Here is a 20,116-nt window from a genome sequence, read left to right on the forward strand (position 1 = left end):
TTCTTCATCCTTGTAGACACGATTGGAATAGAGTCTAAAAAAATAAAAACAATCAACCATATGCATTCACATATATATCTACCAAAGATGGGGCAAGATGGGGTTAAAACGAATCACTAAAGAGGGAGTGCCCATAAGAATACGTGGGTTGCATTATATTTAGTCCATATAAACAGGAGAAGGGGTGATGTTTGAGTTTAGCTCCACCCAGTGTCGCACAACTCCATTGATTTTTTTTTTAAAAAGGCAAGTCAAAATAGATTACTAAGATGTGAAAGTTGTGCTTTATAGCAAAATCCTCTTTGCCACAGAAATAAGCTTCAGGTTCAGCTGAGGTCTTGGTTCAGTGTCACTCTCTATAACAGGTGGATGCAATCAACACACTCCTCTAATTAGGACAAAGGAGCTCAGGTTTCAGAGCAAAGGATGCTGTAGATGTTAATAATAGCTGTTTTCCTGCTAGCTGGGGAATCATTGCAGACAATTTTTCCTGGAAAAAATTATCTTCCTTCTAGGGACATGAAAGATTGAACATGAAACATCATAAAAATTAGACCTTTAACTTTAAAACCCAACAAAATAAGACCTAGAACTGCAAGATCTAATGAAAGTTATTTATGCTGCTTTAGTGTCACTGCCTGCCAAAAGGCCCAGTTCGTGTTGTTAGTAGTAGTTAGTCAGTGTCAAGTAGCTTTTCTGTGTTAACTGGTTTCTGCTTTTATCCAAATTTCATTACTTCAGAGTAAAGTTCTGGTCTTCAGCAGTGGGTCTGAAAAATCTCCCACTGCAGCCATGCAAGAACTGGCACTCAGCTCCTGAAGCCAGTGTGAAAACGTCTTCACAGATTACAGAGAAACACACTGATGCCTCTTCATGTTGGGGAGAAAATTCTTCTTGCAACAGCTCCAACAAAAAAAATGTTTTAGCCTCGATAGATAGTTTTTCCCTTCATAACAACTCAGAGTAGTGTGAATTTTTTATAACTCGTCCACACGGACATATATATAAGAGCATGGCCTGTTTGATAAGAAGGTGTCTAAACACATGCTGTCTGGCAGGTCCCACCTCCACTGCTTCATGCCATTAAACTGCAGCACTTCACTGTATGTGGAGTTTGTGCTTTATTCCTCCCAAACTGGTTAAGTCTGATCCGTGATGATCATCTCTGGAAAAAGGAAACTCCAGCTCTAAACAACATTTTTCTTTGAATGTGTTAAAATGCCTCACTGGGAGTTTATATCAACAATAATAATGACAACAATATGACTTTTTTTTTTTACTGGTGTGTGAGCAGAGACTCATTTGCAAACTTGCAAAAAGGTGCTTCTAATTTGCATTTGTTTTAAAGTCAGTACAGCATTTCCCATCAGAAATGTTAATATCAACTAAGAGTAAAAGGTGCAGTGATGGTGAATAATATGTAAATTTGGTTCCCCCAGCTTTTGTTTTCAAGGCAGCAGCACTCAACAAATGTTATGCAAAACCTGATAACCCAGCACGAACTTCCCAAGAGCTACTTGTGATGACAGGAATGTTTGGCTAAACCAGTCTTCAAGTGCCCCCATAAATGGATTTGTTATGTGGCTGTGAAGGAAAGTAAATGACAGTCAGCCATTCTTGGTCCTCTCTGGTTTTCTTGGGAAGCTTTGAGATGTATTTGGGCTCCTCATCATACTGTATGAATCCTTCTCCACAAAAAGATGAAAAAGACCAAATTTTCTGAAAAATCTTCAAAGTGGGTTCACCTTTAAATATGGTATGTCTCAGCTTACCCTGCATGAAGTCATTTAAAGGCACTACTCTACAAAAACACATCTGAAGCATATGTGAAGGTGTTGGTGCCTGTACTCCAAGTGCACACAATCATTGGCAACCACCAATGTTCCCTCTAAGCTGCGCGCGTGCGCAATTGCGCACTGCTGGCACGGTCTCTGCGCACAGAAAATCTGCGTTTCGCACAAAAACAAATCTAACCTGAATTGAAATTAAAGTAAATACGTTAACAATTCTGTTTTGCAGTGTTAGTCAGTAAGTGACTGGCTGCTCCCGTATGGGATTAGAACGATGCCACCTTATCCCACAGTCCAGCCAATAATGCGATTCACATTCATATATACGCAGCTAATCAACGTCGCTGACAGGCTATGACAGCGTCCTTATGTGCCGACACCGGTGTTTTAGCTAGCAAAGCGGCGTGGCTGATGTGGAGTGATGCCACGTTAATGACAACGTGTACAACCATTGGAGATGTGAGCAGGACAGACGGAACAATTGACGGACAAAGTGTGGACTTTATACCAGTTTTTAAATGGTGTTGATCGGTCACGTAAAACCAGAGTAATGATAAAAATATCTGCAATGTTTGTTTTTTTTCCCGAATACTGTCGTTGTTTATATTTACTGCGGGAAGAAACGGTAAAAACGGCGTTTTATAAGGAAAACGCTCGAAAGCACTCTCCACCTGTGAGCAAAGACAACCCCCCTCCCCCAGCCTTTCCTGTTGGTGGAAAAATGTACTATGTGGACCAATCAAAAAATTATATGGCAACATGGCATTTATTGTTTAGGAAGGAAGGAAGTTTTAGGAGTGACGGCGGTGTTTTGAGATGTGAGAGATTTGTGACGTTTAGCGCAAATCTTGTGTAGTTAGTGTGTAGTTAGTGTGTAGTGTGTAGTGTAGGAAATAGTTAACACATAATGGGCTTGCACTGACAATATTATGAATGAAATGTGCACTATTTGGAAGCAGCATGCCCCCTCCCCTTTCGACAGGTTCAGTTTGAGCAGCAGCAGCAAGGGGGCGCACCGAGGGCCCTCGCGCTCACTTTTTGCATATATGTGTGTGATAAAATTTAGTGAGCAACTCTTATTTTTAACTGGAGAGTTAAGCAAGGTTTATTAGCTTTTACAAGAAAACTACAATGTTTTGCTGATTTGGTGAAGGGTTTTCTTATTTGTGTGTAGAGTTTTGCAAAAATAGCCAATAGTTACAAAAAATGTGCTTAAGCCATCAGAAAAAACTGTAAATGGTTTAAAGCTTTCAGCACATAACCAAAAATCTGTAGTCAGTACTCAACAGCCTACATTTAAGTGTGAACACTAGGGTGTAGGACCAAAAGTGATTTAAAAACTGATTTAAATGTGATTTCGCATTAGCGGTTTGAGTGGTGTTCTAACATCCGCCACAGAGGTGCTATGTAGCTGCCATTTGTTATGAAACGTGTGAGTTATTTAACTATGACTGATGGGCAGGTTCAACGTGGCCGGTTAGCTCAGTTGGTTAGAGCGTGGTGCTAATAACGCCAAGGTCGCGGGTTCGATCCCCGTACGGGCCAACTTTATTTTCTTTTATGTTGTTTCAAGCAATTCGCTAATACAAACATCTGGTCATCCGGCAGTTTTCTTCCATTTATCGAGGTTTTGTTCGCATGCTAGTCCATATCGGGGCTAGCTCATCACAAGTATGCTAACTAACTTCAGCTAACTTGCTTAATGAAGCAAGAACATTTTTCTTTTCTTTTTCAGAAAATCTGTATCGTTCTCAGTGAGGAAAAGTAGTTTTATAGACTTTAACGAAATGCCATCATGTTGTCTATATCGATCAAACCTTCTCATTGTGTCACAACGGTGGTTCCATGGTGTAATGGTTAGCACTCTGGACTCTGAATCCAGCGATCCGAGTTCAAATCTCGGTGGAACCTAAACTTTTACTTCTCTCCAGCTGCTACTCCTTATCATTATCATAATTGTAAATGTCTTCCATTGACAACACGTGCTTACTTTAATTAGTTTACACATTGAAACGATGTTAGGATATTTACAGATTCTCAGTTTGCATTTATCATTCATAAAACCCATTAGATGAAGCCAGAAACGCTGTTAGAAAAAAAGCTATTTAATTTTATTTGAAATCGACGTAGGAAATACATCCCTGCAAACAAACTGAAATATAAAAGTCTGGTGTGCACAGATGAACTATCTTTTAACATTTTCACTTTCTGTACATTTGTTTGAAACAGTTACAAACATCAAGTTAATGTTTTATTTCTGAGCTGCAGTCACTTCAGGTGGGACTCGTTGAAATCCAGCTTATAATAAAACCTTTTGACGTTTTGGAACAAATCCCCATCTGCAGTCGTTCCTCATTTTTTCTGCCGTTTCTTGGATGCTGCTGCCCCCTTCTGGTGAGACTTGGAGCCTGTAGTTCTGAGAGCAATAAAAAATGAATTAAGAACAACCACATCAATATAAAAATAATATTTATCTGTTAATTACATTCATTAGAAAAGAACAGCTGTGCTTACTTTGGTTTTTCTGGCACCTCAGGATTTAATATGACCACATCCTCCTCTTCACTGTCTGATATCTCAACCACATCTCCTGTAAGACAACAAACTCTCAGTTCAAGCACATTTTTATTCTTTTCCTCTAATCAGCAAACCTGACTTTTACATCAAACTGTCCAAATAAATAAATAATAAACCACCTTCGCCCACATCCATCTTTGTCACTTCTTCCACTTGCTCGTCACCACTGTTGTCATTTTTTTCCTCTTCATAATCATCTTCATCATCCTCCTCCAGTCCCCAGCTGTTCTGCAGCCCCTGCCCCACCTGTCCAACACCAGGGACTGGCACCACTGGGGATGGCACCCTAGCATGTGTGGTTAAGGAGACTAAGAACAAGGAAGTGAACACATTTTCTTTGTTGATATCACAGACTGTATATAAAATCTTGATGTAGTCATTCAGTTATAAACCTTAAAAATAAAATTCATGTTGTTGACTTAAAACTGCCAAGACCACTAACTCATTACAAAAGCATTTATAGACGTAACAAATCCAGTGAAAAGTGGCATCTGTTTTTGGCAATTGCCCCCTGCTGGCCATTTGAAAGAATGCCATGACACCGTGTCCCATTTTTCATATGCTTTATATCCAAGCTTGTAATTCGGTTCAGGATACGTCTGAGGTGCAGCTTCGCCCTTCTGGATAATGCCATTGGCTGTTTCTGTCACATCTGTCATCTCAACCGGAGTCTCGTCCTTTTTCAGAGCTGTGATTCGGTCCTGTGGCATGGACTCTGCAAATCCACACTTTCCACCGGCCTTCCTGTATTTAAAATACGCATTTTAAATACAGGAACACAGGAAAATACACTGTTTTTAATTTAGCTTCGAAAATGATTCTAGTTTAAGACTGAAGTTTGGCAGTGAGACTAAGTCTCTGCTCACCTGGCTTTCCTGTCATTCAGCAGGGCTTCACTGATGAGCTCTGTGATCTCAGACACTTTGACACCAGCTATCTTACTGCACCTCATCACCTTCAACAAAACACAGAAAAAGATCTATTGCTCTGATAAAGAATTATTGTACTGAACAGTTATTTCACCAACATATCAGCCAAGTATCTGTTGATTTTAGAGTAAGCAAAAAAAAAATCATTTGGGCCTTGTAATATTTCACTGGCAGAGGGATGAACTGATTCAATTATATTCCAGCAGATTTTGGGAGCAGCCCGTTTCAAACAAAGCTGAAGATCAGACAACTGGACAAAGATCTTAATTAAACCTCATGAGGTTCTGCCATGATGTCTACAGACCTCTGTGGCCTAATCACAGAAAATCTGTGGACAGACCTCAGCGGGGAGTGTATGCAACAACATTTGCAGGACAAATAGTTGGAAAACTCCAAACAAGAAAGACTCTGCTGCTGCAGATACCTTCAGCACATGTCATATCTCCCATTCATAAGTCCTCATGAAATTTTGCATTTTGAGAAAAACAAAATAGAATTAATTTCTTAATTTATGCCTTTTGGAAATCAGCCCATTTTCACTCACTCACAGTAACAAAGAGCTTTTAAGGAGCTCACCTGCTCTTTAAGCAGCATAATGCCTCCGCTGGACTGGATGGAGCAGATCTCCCTGTGTTTGTTCATGGCGATTACCAACAGGCCATCCATCACTCGCTCCTCCCGCTCACACGGGTCCACCAGCAGGTAAGTGCTGCAGGGAAACAATGAGGAAGGTTAATGTTCAAACAAGTGGTCACCTGCAGGTACTCAGAAGGTCAGCAGAAAATAAGAGGACTGTTTTAAGAAAACAGCCCGAGATCAGTTAAGTTACTCTCCTGATCGCCTGCATGTTACTACAGTTAAATGCTGAGGCTGGATCAGGTGACCCTGAACACGCACTCAGTTGTGCCGCTAAAGTCAAATTTATATTCACTCTCACTGGCAAATTTATTAGGTACATCTCGCCAGTATTAGGTTGAGATGATCTGAGTTTTATCATGTGTGCACTGATCATAAACATGTTGAGCAACAACCCTCAGGCAGGCTGTGGAGTTGAAACAATGCACATTTGTTCCTGAGGAACCCAGAGTTTCCCAAAAAAAAAGGTCCCTCGTAATATCACACCATCACAGGCAGGGTGGATTCATGCTTTCACATCGTTTACCCCAAATTCAGTTGCTATCATGCAAATGTCACAGCAGAAATCAAGGTGCTGTCAGACCAGGTGATGTTTTTGCATGTGGGAAAAGAAGATCAGCAGTTTCTGAAATACCCTGGCCCGTGTAACACCAGCAACCACGGCACTGTCTTCATGCCTCAATGCACTGAGCTTCCCCTCACTCCCCAGCTGGTCGTGGCAGGCTGATGAGGGCTGCCCCTCCACGAGTTTTGTGCTGGTGGAGGTCTGAAGTGACTCTCTATAAACACTACTGAATATACTGAGTTAACTAAAACCTGCTGCACCTGTAAACATGACATTAACATTTTGATACAGAGGAGAAGAAATCTTGTGAGAAGCAGTGTTTTACCCTTGTTGGAAGAAGGCGAAGCTGACGCTGATGGGCATGTGGTAGATACTCAGAGGAATGGGGTCTCTCTCCTCTGGACTGTACTGAAGACAGAAATTTAAAAAAAAAAAAAAATACAGCTAACATAAAGCAGAATTCTCATGAAAACAATAACATCATCAATTTTCTCCCAGCAGGTCCAGGGAAGCTCAGACACCACCTGCTGTGGTGCTGCTGACTCACCACTGTGACTTCCTGTCCTTGGGTGCTGACGTCAGGGCGCCTGAAGTGGCACAGAGCGGTGATGGCGGCGATGCTGGCGGCATCCATCAGGTTTCCATCATTATTCAGTGTGTGAACATCCACCCTGATCTGCCACACCTAGAGACCCGCAAGCAGGCACCACCACCATCATCATCATCATCAATAGATAAAGCTTCTCTCTGTCTGTCGTGTCTGTCTTGTGTGTATGTGTTACCTTTTCTCCAGACACCACACACAGAGACTCTGTATCGATGCACTTGGAGTTTCTCAGGCATCTCTCCAGCTGTCTGTTTAGCTTCACTGACAGCTCAGACTGTCTGGAAACACAGAAAACCCCACAGATGATTTACACTCTCTGCACCAGCAGTCTGTCTAAATGAACCAGACAGCCCCAGGGGACGACCACTACTTGGAAACTTGTGATTAACAATAACTGCACAGGTCATCTATAATTCACCAGCTATCATTCTCCAAACACAGAGGTCCTCTTACATATTATTTCCATGTAAACCAGAATTGTTGGTAAGCTAAGGTAGCTACTGTAGATCAAGTCTTAATTACCTCACTTCGAAGCCAGGAGCAGGAGACACATAGATCAGATGCCCAAGCCACCTCAGCTAGTTCCTTACGCTATGAAGGAGTAGCAGCTGTACTCTGCGCGCCTCCTGAAAGAACGAGCTCCACACCCTGGCTCTAAGACTGAGCACAGACGGCCTTTGGAGGAGCTCATGTCTGTCGCTGGCATCCACAATCTCAGTCACTAACCACAGCTCGTGGTGACATAGATGAACAGCTGTTGTTTCATGGTAACCTTTCTCCTCACCAAAACAAAAGTGCCACCAGTCCTTTTATCAGTCTCCCGCTGCATACATCCCCAACCCAATCGGTACTCCACCCTCATCCAACTGGGAACCACGGCCTCAGAACATGGAAGCTTATTATGGATGCTTTCCAGTCACCAGATCTAATTAAATTCAGGAACAATGTCCCTACACTCCATAGAAAAAAAAAACCCAAGCTTATTTCTTTATATTCCAGCGAACATAAATGAATGAGCTGAATTCAAAGAGTGAGGTTCGTCCTCACCTTCCCTGCTCAAATCCCGGTGAGGCCATCGGGGACAGCTCGATGTTGAAGAACATGATTCCTTCATTCGGTCGGTTTTCTTTAGGAGCCACCAGCTCGCACGACACCTGCGCCATGACCCTGCGGGGAGCCGTACAGTGAATACAGAGCTCAGTGTACACAGATGCTCAGTTTGGCACACGATTGCAAACATGTGGCTGCAGCTTCACCTGGTTTGTCCCAGATCCACAAAGCAGCACCCATAGTCAGTCCCAAAGCTGATCTTAATCTTCCTGTAGTCATAGGTCTGCCGTCCATCCAGGCGCTGAAGGAAGAGAACAGAAACAGGACCCATGAGTGCGGATGAAAGCCTGTAGGTGTGCTATGGTAAGGCACTATAATACACATAAATCCTCTCTAAAACAGAGCAACGATGCCAGGATAGGACACTGATATATGACCATCATGTTAAATCCTCAGGCTGCGCGCGCGCACACACACACACATAACAGCGCGTGCTGATTATCGCACCCACCTTTTTCTCTTCGATGGCTTTAAGCAGGAAGTCCCGCTCGCAGTTGGACAGCGGTGTGTCCTTCATTCTGTTTTTGTTATAATATACTGATCTAATTCACCGTTCCAAAAAGCATGTGGCCGCCATCGATGTTTTTTTAAACTCTAACCCGGAAGTGCAGAAGACACGTGAACGTAAAAGCGGCTAGATGATATATTTTTTTAAAATAATTGGCGTATCTAAAATTATTAATATTAAGTATTTTATTAAACTCGTTTAAATTCATTTAGAATCTTTATTTGTGTCGTATTTCATTATTTTTGATATGTTGGGCGTAGAATTTATTGATACGGGTCTTTTATTTTGAAATCCCAGCGCGGTGTGATGGTTTGATGCCTTTAGTGACATATTGAAAGCTTGTCCTTTATAGCTCTCAGTAGCTGCTTTTTATTGTTTTGGAGGAATTTGGAAATTTTGGAAAACACATTACAAAGCAATAAAAAAAATGGGCAAAATGTATTTAGTATGAGGATATTCCATTCTTTAAATGTTGTTTTATGTTATGCATGAAAAATAATAATAAAATTCATGTTTTGTCACTCAGTTACACTGAAATATATTTGATAGAAATGTCTGTGAAGGTTCTCAGTCATCCAGGTGAGAGTCCTCTTTTCCTCATGCCTGGCAGCTCCATCCAAAACTGACTTCTCCCTCTGATGTACTCATTTCTGATCTTGTCCATCCTAGAGGCTCACAATGAAAATTTTAGCATGTTTAACTCCACCTCCAGCTCGGCTTCCTGTCTTTTTATCAGGACCACCTTCACAGCAGGTCTCATACCATCATGAAAGCCTTCACTTTCATTCTTGCTACTGTCTTTCTACCACAAATCATCACTAACACGTGTCTAAATCCCCTCTACCTGCACTTTCTTCTTCATGTGTTGCTTTGGATGGTTGACTCCAGGAATCAAAATACTTTATTCATTCAAGAGGAAATTATGTTATATGTCATATTTAAAATAATCTACCTTCACTAGCTTTGGTTTCTTCTGTCTTCACCATTAGGTCTGCCTCCCTGTTCTAGTCTTGGTTTTTCCGATTTTCATTCTTCTTCACTCCAGAGAATACCTCCACCCTTTCAGACTCTCTTCTAACTCCTCCCTACTCTCAGGTCACAGGTTAATCTGCAAATCATAGTTCATGGAGACTCCTCCTTCACATCATCTGTTAGCTTGACCTTTACCCTGACAGACAAGAAAGAGCTCTGAACTTGTTTATTTTACTTTTTTCTCTAAATTTTGTATTAATAAATGTATTATTTAGAGAAATGTATTTTTCTCTAAATAATGTCATTAAGCTTTTTCATTTGTGTAATTTGTAAGCTATTTTTATTTATATATGTATTCATTTACATTTTTTTTAAAAATATTCAATATTCAAGATTTGTTTAGTTATGTGTTTAATGCTGAGTGTTCCTTTTCAGTCATTTCATACTTATGAATACCGCTATGCTCTTAATTTCTGCGGTGCCTGAATGCACCCTTTACGCTTCCAGCCACCCTGGTGCGCATGCTCAGTCGCAAAGGAACCTGTCCTCAGCGGCACACCGTTATCCGGGCCGAGCTGTCATCCACGGTCCATCTCCTCCAGCAGATAACCGTGCTCTCCTCGACTGTATCCTAGTAGTATTCAGCGGGCTCACCCCACATAACTCTTCCCGTGTTTTTGCGTGGAGAAGCAGTTTTCATCGACGGAGTTTTTTTTTTCTTTTCTCCGTGATATCCAGAAGGCGCAAAGGTTTGTTTGCGCTCATTCAATCTCTCTCCATCCTCCCTGTGCGACATCACTGCTAATGTAGCCAGCTAACCGTTGCTGTTCATTCATTTCTGCAACCGAAGAATGCGATATTCGGCGGCCTTTTGCTTTCAAATTAATTATTAGCATCTTTTAATTTAAACACCAGTGTGTGTTGAATTACCGGGCTCCTGGTACGAGCCCGTTAGTTTATTTCTGGCTGAGCTTATCTTGTGCTAACGTTTGCCGTTTGTGACTGGCGCGCTAAAGTCAGCTAGCCGAGCAGCTCCTGCAGCCAGAGCCGCTCTCTGAAAGAGCCTGGACGTTGCTGTGTTTGGTGGCAGCCATGTTAGCGCCTCTGACCTTTTATTTTTTTAGTTTTTTTTTTTATTCCTATTGTGTAAACGTGTGTTATGACAATGGTTATAAATGGAAAAATGTCACATTGGCGCTGTTTAGAGTCAACCAGATGCTGATAAGGCATATAGCCCCTGCACACTTCAGCAGGAGGACTGAAGCGTGACTGTGGGGTAAAGATAATGACAGCTGTTGAGTACTAGATTATGTCCAGTAATAAATCTGTTTGCTAAAGGGGGAGTTACCTGCATAACTGATAGACTGACACCAGGTAAGATATGGTCGATGTGTCCTTGCAGAGTATTAGCATGACAGGCCAAGTTGAGACACCTGAAGCCTAAAACCCCAAACCATAGACAGAATAAAAGATGGGTGTAGCTCCTTGGTTTGAAAAGGGAAGCCAGTGGGGAAGTGGCTTACCTAGTGGTGCTCCAATCCAAATTTTTCCAGTTCCAAGATAAATAACTAGACCTCACATGTCTGCAGATAGGGTTTGATCTAATTGAGCGTTGATCTAATGCCAGTATTTGATTGTGCTGTATTTCTCATTGTGTGAAGGAAACTAGGAATCATTCTCTCGGTGCTAAGGCAACATCAAGCTCAACTTAACTCTGATATACTGACGTTTTAAAATAAACTTAGGAACATTCATACAAGATTTTATAATTTGCTAATAAAAGCTGATAATTTAGTTTAGAAATTGACTCCTTTTATTTCAGTGAGAAGAATAATGCATGACATCAGGCGCAACACAAACAATATATATTTTTTAAAATGTATTGGTAGTTTTCCATTTCTTTTCTGTCTGAGACCTTTTACTGTTCAGCTGAAATTGTGCATCGAGTGTTTCACAACAAGTCACAACAGTGGAACCAGTGTCCTCCTAGCTTCTACCAAATATAATGTCTCTCTGAACAAATGTACAGAGGTATAGTAAACAAATGAGTCTTTGCTGAGCTTCTTGATCCTGGTACCACAGTTTCTAGTTGAATAAAAAATATATTCAAACATGAAGAAAATCAGTTGATGTTGAAGGTGTGAAATACCTCCAGACTGCTGAACCTTTGCTGTTAACTTCCCCCAGTCTAAATTAGCTCTTCAGCATAAATACAGGACATAGAACTGGGCTGTTTATGGGCTGTTTGTTGCGGATATCCCATCCAGCTTTTTGAGTGAGGATCTGGGCCATATCTTTGGTGCATTCCTATTCAATTTAATTATTTTTACCATAAGCCTGATCAGTTGCTCAGGCAGAATAAACTAATTTATTCTGCTATATTTTCAGTTTACTCGTTAACTCAACGTTCATTAAACATCACACCTTTAACCAGACTAGCGCACTTCAACCAGGCATTAGCATCTCCACATGGCTGTCACAACAGGGGAAGATGAAACCGTGATAAAACAGAATGGTTACACCCCATCAAACTTACCTGATTTTTAAATGTTGAGCTCTCTTTCAAACTGAGCTTCGCTTTCAGTCCAAAGATGCAAACACATGAGCAACAGCACAATGCCTTTAAAGATAAGACAGCTTTTTCATTATGCTGCTCTTTCATCATCTCTCCCTTATGTTCATCACAATCCTTTTGATCCTCCTGCACTCTGTTGTTAGCAAACAGAACAACACCAGTTTGGGAATTAAACTTAATTAGGAATTAAGGGAAAGCATGCCGCTGTGCTGTCTCCAGTGATGCTTTTCATTTCCTGCTGCTCGCAACAAGAGCGAGCGGGTGTGGGCTGATCAATGGGAGGTTATTGAAGCTGATGTTCAGCATGCTAAATCGCCACCGTTTAGATTTCAAATGCGTATTCATACTGTGCATGTGCTGCAAAAAATAAGAAAGATATTAAAAGATGTGTAGTGAAGTAGAGGTGTTGCTCCTAAGGCGTTTCTTCTGGTGGAAAAACACAGCAGAAAATGTGCAGATTTTTTATTTTAAGAGTCATGATCTGAAGATACACGTCCCTGATCTTGTAGGATTGTGTCCTAATGTAACCTCCATGTCTGTAGTTTTTTTTTTTCCCCTCTAACCCTCACCCACTTGTCTCTCCTCTATTTTTATCCCTGACACGACACACACACTCCCCGTTGTTCTCCATAAATAAAATCCATCTCACTCACACCTGCCTCTTCTTCCCATCCCCCTCCCGCACCCTTTTTTACTCTGGCTCTAACACCATGCACATCCCTTATCTCACACTTCTGTAACCCTCCTGCTACAGATGAAATTGGAAAAAGGCTGGACGTGGCTCCTGCTGCTGCTTCTATCCACCCTGGCTGTGGCAGCTGTGGTGGCCCACGAGAAGCAGTCGGAGGCCGATGTTTCAGACGTCGTCATTGACGACGACGATGATGACATGGGCTTAGATGAGGAAGAGTTAAAGGTCCTGATGGCGGAGGATGAGAGCGAGCAGGTTAAAGAGACGCACAGCAAGAGCACAGCCAGCGAGAAGGACACTGACTCCAATGTCTCCTTCCAGGTCTGGAGCAGAGCAAAAAATCAGGAAATCTAGTAAAATGAATTGAATCAGAAGATTATTTGATGGCTGCAAAGCCTCTTATTGTATCCTTTATTATATCACCAGGTAACATACAGGACTCCTGTTCCCACTGGAGATGTGTACTTTGCAGAGACATTTGATGATGGTTCACTGGACAGGTATTGTTTAACACACAAACTTCCAAAATACAGCCCAAACTTATTATATGGTCTCCCACAGAGATTTAGCGGATCAAAGAGTGTTTCTGTGTGTGTGTGTGTGTGTGTGTGTGTGTGTGTTTCATGATGTTGATCTCCACAGATGGCAGCTGTCAAAAACAGTGAAGGAGGACGCGGATGGTGACGTCGCCAAATATGACGGTTTGTTGCTGTTCTCTTCCTCCTATTCAAGATGCGTGTGGGCGTTTTCCTCACATCACGTATTCCTCATGCATGATTCCATTGTTTGAAAGGTCTGAAAATCGTATTTTAAGTTGCATTAAATTCAAAGTAACGCAAGTATATTGAAAGTACTAAACAAAACTATCAATTAAGCCTATAACAATCAAAGCAAACCACGCTTTAAGTCAGGCTCATTGTAACATATGTAAGCGCTCAAATTAGTACCTAAACCAGCCTTTTCTCTCATAGCCAACAGGGGGCGACTTCAGTGGTTCCAAAAGGAAATCCGACTCCTCTGGGTTCTGCGTTTAGTTCTACTTCGATCTTGTCATATCGGCAAAATGGCAAAAATGCTTGATTCTTCACAACAAATTTTCTAACCAATGGGACTGGTTGGCAGTTTTTAAATAACTGACTGAAAATTCGCTCAGTCAGTTATTAAATGTAACTTCTTAAAACCTGCAGAAATTATGCTTTTAAATGATGATGATATTTATAATAGTTGGTCTAACTTGTATAGTATTGGCCACCTTTTCTTTTTGGTGCTAATTGTACTTCATTTGGCAACATAACTGCTGCAGCATGAGGTTACAATACCTGAGCCAGAAACTGGTCCTCTTAAAGCTGTCTGACACACAGTGAGCACCACCACACATCCCAAAAAGTAGGCTTTTATGAAAAACGTTACCATATAACCCACAGGACTAAAAGCTGTGGCAGTAAAAATAAAACTCAGACTTGTTCAAAAGAGAGAATCGTCCATAATAATAAGTGTTACTGTCCATTTACCGTGTCTGTGGCTGCAGGGAAGTGGGCTGTGGAGCAGCTGAAGGAGAACAAGGTTCCAGGAGACCAGGGCCTGGTGCTGAAGTCCCGGGCTAAACACCACGCCATTTCTGCAATGCTGGACAAACCCTTTGTGTTCAAGGATGAACCTCTGGTCATTCAGTGAGTTCACACTTTGTCCCTCGTTATGTAGAGAAGTCGCAACCTGGACCCATTAAACAGTTTTGTTATGTGGCGTCGTAGGTATGAAGTTAATTTCCAAGATGGTATCGACTGTGGTGGAGCATACATCAAACTGCTTTCCGACACTGGCAGTCTCAACCTGGTTTGTATACATGTTTTATAATCCACCATAATTAGCAAAACCTCCAGATTTCTGTGCTGTAATCTGATATTTGTGGTAGAATTGGGTGAATTTCTCTAATCCACCAAATGCTTAAGTATTTTTTTTCTGTTCTGCACTACAGGAGCAGTTCCATGACCGTACACCCTACACCATCATGTTTGGACCGGACAAATGTGGCGAGGACTACAAGCTGCACTTCATCTTCCGCCACAAGAATCCTCTGAACAGAGACATGGAGGAGAAGCACGCAAAGAGAGCCGACGTCGACCTCAAGAAATTCTACACTGACAAGAAGACTCACCTCTACACGCTGCGTATGTAGCTAATTTGAAGACATTTAGCACTCAGTGTTGTTTTGTAGAATGATCTCATTTTGGAGTAAGACTCAGATTTCATCAGATGACATTAAAATCCACTCTACTCTTCTACTTTGGTCACTTCTGTCTGGCATCAGTCCTGAACCCGGACAACAGCTACGAGCTGTTTATCGATCAGTCGAGCGTGAGCCGTGGCAACCTGTTGGAGGACATGGTGCCTCCGGTCAACCCACCCAAAGAGATAGACGACCCAAATGACTCCAAGCCAGACGACTGGGACGAGAGGGCCAAGATTCCCGACCCAGAGGCTGTGAAGCCCGATGACTGGTGACTATAGTCTCCATACTAGTGTACAGAATGACACACAAGTTGAGGCTAGAACTGATGAGCGAAAATGTTCAGTTATTCTCAGTCTGGCTATCTGTCAGAACAACACCATCTACAATTGACAGGCAGAAAACTCTTCCTTGCTCTTATTTTGAAAGTTCAGTTCTGTCCATTTTGTTCATTGGTCTCTGTCTTTGCAGCTAAGCTTGGACAAACTATTTTGTTGTTCTTTAAACCACATCTTTGATATATATTGTGTGTCAACATTAGGAGTACAGCGGAGGTCATCAGATGGGGTCTTTATTGGGTAAAAGAGCTGAAATGTAAAAGCATATTAGCAAATAACAAACCCTGCTGTATGTGTGTAACAAAGGGATGAGGATGCACCTGCAAAGATCGAAGACCCTGATGCACTGAAGCCTGAGGGCTGGTTGGATGATGAGTCGGAGTTTGTCCCTGACCCCAATGCAGAGAAACCAGAAGATTGGTAAACAAACTCTTTCACCGTGGTCTTACAGTCATGCTAACTGGAATGAGGAATGGTTCAGGGTGACAGCTTGTCGCTGTGTTTCCTTAGGGACGAGGAGATGGATGGAGAATGGGAGGCGCCGCAGATCCCTAACCCAGCCTGTGAGACGGCTCCTGGCTGCGGGGTGTGGAAGCGTCCCATGATCAACAATCCTCAGTACAAGGGCAAGTGGAAAGCCCCCCTGGTGGACAATCCTAACTATCAGGTAACTATTGTTCTGTGGTTTTATACACATAACTTAAATTTATGTCACAGTGTCCACCAAGTTGCCCCTGCACGGCTGGTACTTTACGATTTTCATAGTTTTTTAAAATTAATTTATTATTTTTTATCTCTAGACAAAAGCTAAAACCGTGATGTTTGCTAATGTGTATTATTAGTACATCTTATCAGCAAAACAGCATTGGCCAGTATATTTGTATTTGTGGGTCCTTCTGACTGTATCCTCCATGCTTTGTGTTGTCTCCTAAGGGAGTGTGGAAGCCTCGTAAGATCCTTAACCCGGACTATTTTGAGGACCTGCAGCCGTTCAGGATGACACCATTCAAGGCTCTGGGACTGGAGCTGTGGTCCATGACCTCAGATATCTACTTTGACAACTTTATTATCACCTCTCACAAGGAGGTTGCTGACCGCTGGGCGTCTGACAGTTGGGGGCTGAAGAAACTGGTGGCCAGTGCTAACGAGGTCAGGAGCACGTGTGCGGGGTTGCTGTGTGCGTGTGACGTACCACAGAGCTGTCACGTTTCTGTGCAGAAGTTCTCACGGTTTACTCTTTGTCTCTCCCTCCATCTCAACAGCCAGGGATTTTTGCTCAGCTGATGATGGCAGCAGAGGAGCGGCCGTGGCTCTGGGTGATCTACATACTGACAGTAGGCCTGCCTGTGGGACTGCTCGTGCTCTTCTGCTGGCCAAAGGTACTAAGACCCTGCTAAACATTAATTTAGACTTCAGATCATAGGCGCAGCTTCCTGACTTTTGCTGTGATGTCTCGTATTTGCATCCCAGAAATCGGATGATGACTACGTGTACAAAAAGGTGGATCCGCCCAAGGCTGATGTGGAAGAGGAAGAAGAGGAGGAGGAGGAAGACAAAGGAGCTGAAGCTACAGAAGCAGCACCAGCTGCAGGTGACACACATTCACCTACATTTATACTGCACTGTTCTGGATCATATTTTCTCCCCTTACTGTCCTCTTTGTTTTTTTTCCCTAATGCAACAGAAGAAGCCGAGGAGGATGCAGAAGCAGGAGGGGACAATGTAGAGGGTGACGATGATGAAGAAGAAGAGGAGGAGGAGGAAGAAGAGGAGGAGGAGGAGGAAGGAGAAGAGGAAAGCAAAGCTCCAGGGAGAACATTAGAAGATGAGGTTGGTGTCATCTGTTCAACAGGGGGAAATGATAAAAAATTAACAGCTGTGCAGTCAGGGAACTTCTCAAGTCTTTGACATGTTTTCTTTCTATTTACCACCAGAAGAGGATAAAATGAAACTATCAAGATGTGACTTAAGTTTAGCTTTAATTTAAGGGGTTGAACAGAAACAGTTGCTTAAATTGTGGAGGTATTACAGCCATTAATGCAGTGACTGTTTTGATTTGTCTCACTGTGCTGCTAAAAGCCCAAACTCACTCTCTGTTTACAAGATGACTGAAATGAGATCAAAATATGTTTTTAGAGAAAGTAGATCCAACAGATTTTCCGTAGCTGAACTGGTGGAAGCTTGCCTCTGGATCACTCAGGGTCTCTCAGCCTGTCTCCACGTTTGTTATTGGCACACTCGAGTCTGCTGCTGTCTGGGGCTCTCTTTGCCCTTATAGATATCCTGCAGTAGAGGTGGGCCGGTAGTCCAAAGCATCCCTTAATGAGGGGCTAATGTCCTCGCTCAGAGCGGTGCAAGCAGCAGTATAACCCTAAGGGGGCAAAATATGAAAATCCAAACAGCCTCAAACTCCAAACTTCACTTCAGCTGACAGCGATACATCTGACAGGTTTTTTATTTTTTAGCTACACAAAGAACAGAGATTTTGATACAGTACACATCACCTGTTTCTTCACCTTTTAACCAAATAAAACTCGACATTGCTGCAGAATTGTAACACAGCCACTAGAATAAAACTTTAATCTTACAGGTCACTTGGGAACTGTCGTTTGCGTTTGCAAGACGGGCTTTATGGTCAAAACTGCCCAATAACTCTCAACCTGACATGTCCCCAACACCTCATAAAGCTTTTAACATTTTAATAACGTGTCAGCTGCACGAGTGCTGTGGTACAGCTCCAGCATCAAAGCTGACGCTTCGCTTTCTGTCTCGCAGATGAAGGATGAAGGAGACGTTGCCGAAGAGAGCCACAAACAAGCAGTGAGAAAGAGGAGGGTACGGAAAGACTGAGGAGGCAAACGTCATGCCCGCTGTCTCCTTTCTGCCCCAACGGGGAAGAGGTGGAAGGGTCGTCTCTGCCGCCGCCGCTGCTCCCTCCTCCCTGAGCGGAGCAGCATGCATTTCCTTTAACTGGTAGCCTGCTCTCACCCCACCGGCTGCCCCATCCACTCCTCCTCCTCATCCACCCACCCCCACCACATCCTGTACCATCCCCTCGTCTTGTTTCTCCCTCTTCCCATCTACTCAGATAAGCTCCCCAGAGAGTCTGTGCATTTAGCTGTTTACCCTCCTCCTCCTCCTCCATCCACTTTTCTTCATCCTTCTCTCCTTCTATAAGCCATCGCTGTCGAAACGCCTGTCAGCCCTAAAATGAAAAAGGCCCCGCCTCTCCTCCACCACAGTTCCTGCTCGCCGTGTTTCTTCTGCCATCATATCCTCTCCTCTCGGAGCAGCAGAGAGCGCCTGTGCGTTGTTCGTCCCATTTTTACCGCATATCGTAGGGGCTACTTCTCTCAAGTTAGACTCCATTCTCTCAGTGTCCTTTTTCTTTTTTTAAGAACGTGTTCAAGGACACCGTTTGGCAGATTTTCTAAATGTTCGGGTTTCAAGAGCAGGAGAGGATGCCGGGCTGTGAGGAAGGCTGTGTGAGATGTTACTACAGCTTCAGGACAGACAAATTCGTCTCAGCTTAGGGTTAAAGATTACCTCTTCTAAAAAATAAAAAAAATGATATGTTTAGATTTCAGCTAGTTTGTAATGAGCATTAGTTCCTTTCATGTGTGTTTTATACTAAGTTATAGCATTTAAGAACTGAGGATTAGCACTGTTTACCATATTTATTGTTTTTGGTTGTAATTTCTTTTGCAGTACAGATAAATTTAATATTGCAGTGTTTTAAATGACTCGAGGCAGATTTCCTGAAACTAAAAGCCTCTGACGTGCTTACTTTGAGCCAAGGTCTGAAATCAAAGTGAAACTTCAGCGCTTTGAGCAAAAATAAGTACAGTTCAAGTCTCGGCCATCAGTTGGAAGACAGAACAAAAAGCCGTGAGGACGTGTCTCATTCAGCAGTGCTTTCCCAGAATCTATCCCGGCTAGCCGGAGGTCAGATCTAGTTTGCAGCCTGGGGAAGACGTTGACGCTCGTTTGTTTTCTATTACTGTCTCAAGCTTTTTGTAGTTCACCTTCTCGCCACACACTGGCAGATATCCCTGTTTACATTTGTTTGCAAATTGTACATTGCTCTTGAAAATAAACTTATTTAATAAGAAAACTTATTCTGGGATTTATTCAGACCGGACAAAGATGCACACACCCTCTGTAAACACTTTTATGATGACTTTATGGACTTCAACAGTTTAGAAATGAATGGTCCCCATTAAAGTCAAAAATAATGATAAAGCAGGGTATGCTTTAGAGGAGGCCTCACTCATCATCTCTGGTTTAAAGCTGTCAATGAATATTAGGAATTTGATTATACAATTTGCGTAAATAATTGATTATGGAGACAGGAGCACAGAATGCAAGGCTGGATTTTTCAGACGTGCTGTTGGGGTCGATGGAGTGCTGTGTATAGTGTGTTAAAGTCAGAACAGCTGATGGGCGGGGGACTAGGTCAAGCTCTCTAAGCTCAAACAAATGCTGATGGTGGACACACTCATTTTGTGGCTTTAATATCCCTGTGGTACTTTTTTTTTTTTTTTTTTAATTTAAATGGCAAACCAAAGAAAAATCATACCCCACCAGTTTT

At 42.4% G+C, this 20,116-nt stretch overlaps 2 protein-coding genes and 2 non-coding genes across 4 annotated transcripts; 3 read left to right on the top strand and 1 right to left on the bottom strand.

The window, feature by feature from the left end:
* The first annotated feature begins 3,261 nt into the window (after window positions 1-3,261).
* Window positions 3,262-3,335, top strand: trnai-aau (transfer RNA isoleucine (anticodon AAU)). The gene has a single exon. It is a non-coding gene; the product is annotated as a tRNA-Ile (tRNA).
* A 294-nt stretch (window positions 3,336-3,629) lies between these two features.
* Window positions 3,630-3,701, top strand: trnaq-cug (transfer RNA glutamine (anticodon CUG)). The gene has a single exon. It is a non-coding gene; the product is annotated as a tRNA-Gln (tRNA).
* Window positions 3,702-3,874: 173 nt separating this feature from the next.
* On the bottom strand, window positions 3,875-8,806 carry exosc9 (exosome component 9). The gene is made up of 12 exons (XM_085277940.1): window positions 8,666-8,806; window positions 8,361-8,455; window positions 8,152-8,271; window positions 7,280-7,382; window positions 7,045-7,182; window positions 6,823-6,905; window positions 5,873-6,005; window positions 5,234-5,322; window positions 4,965-5,111; window positions 4,487-4,653; window positions 4,305-4,380; window positions 3,875-4,206 (listed from the first exon to the last, which is right to left on the bottom strand). Exons 1-12 carry the CDS (start codon window positions 8,729-8,731, stop codon window positions 4,143-4,145), a joined length of 1,281 nt encoding a protein of 426 aa, XP_085134066.1. The 5' UTR covers window positions 8,732-8,806; the 3' UTR covers window positions 3,875-4,142.
* A 1,407-nt stretch (window positions 8,807-10,213) lies between these two features.
* clgn (calmegin) lies at window positions 10,214-19,639 on the top strand. Its single transcript, XM_085277941.1, has 15 exons — window positions 10,214-10,443; window positions 13,024-13,281; window positions 13,387-13,460; window positions 13,603-13,661; window positions 14,489-14,630; window positions 14,712-14,793; window positions 14,936-15,128; window positions 15,269-15,458; window positions 15,832-15,945; window positions 16,036-16,192; window positions 16,459-16,674; window positions 16,788-16,904; window positions 16,996-17,116; window positions 17,210-17,355; window positions 18,301-19,639. The coding sequence occupies exons 2-15, from the start codon at window positions 13,024-13,026 to the stop codon at window positions 18,373-18,375; spliced, it is 1,944 nt and encodes a 647-aa protein (XP_085134067.1). The 5' UTR covers window positions 10,214-10,443; the 3' UTR covers window positions 18,376-19,639.
* The last annotated feature ends 477 nt before the right edge of the window (window positions 19,640-20,116 follow it).

The sequence above is a fragment of the Mchenga conophoros genome, linkage group LG6 (assembly GCF_057382185.1).
Source record: "Mchenga conophoros isolate Kocher_MC1m ecotype Shallow Benthic linkage group LG6, M_conophoros_male_GT1.1, whole genome shotgun sequence".
NCBI lineage: Eukaryota > Metazoa > Chordata > Actinopteri > Cichliformes > Cichlidae > Mchenga > Mchenga conophoros.

Bases quoted from the DNA above. Each gene is read 5' to 3' on its own strand.
- exosc9 (XM_085277940.1), bottom strand. From the start codon at position 8,731: ATGAAGGACACACCGCTGTCCAACTGCGAGCGGGACTTCCTGCTTAAA. The intron at 5,323-5,872 runs GTGAGCTCCTTA...GTTTTGTTGAAG, and splicing joins TTATGCTGCTTAAAGAGCAG to GTGATGAGGTGCAGTAAGAT. The intron at 5,112-5,233 runs GTGAGCAGAGAC...TTTTAAATACAG, and splicing joins CTGAATGACAGGAAAGCCAG to GAAGGCCGGTGGAAAGTGTG.
- clgn (XM_085277941.1), top strand. From the start codon at position 13,024: ATGAAATTGGAAAAAGGCTGGACGTGGCTCCTGCTGCTGCTTCTATCC. The intron at 15,129-15,268 runs GTATGTAGCTAA...GTCTGGCATCAG, and splicing joins GACTCACCTCTACACGCTGC to TCCTGAACCCGGACAACAGC. The intron at 17,117-17,209 runs GTGACACACATT...CTAATGCAACAG, and splicing joins AGAAGCAGCACCAGCTGCAG to AAGAAGCCGAGGAGGATGCA.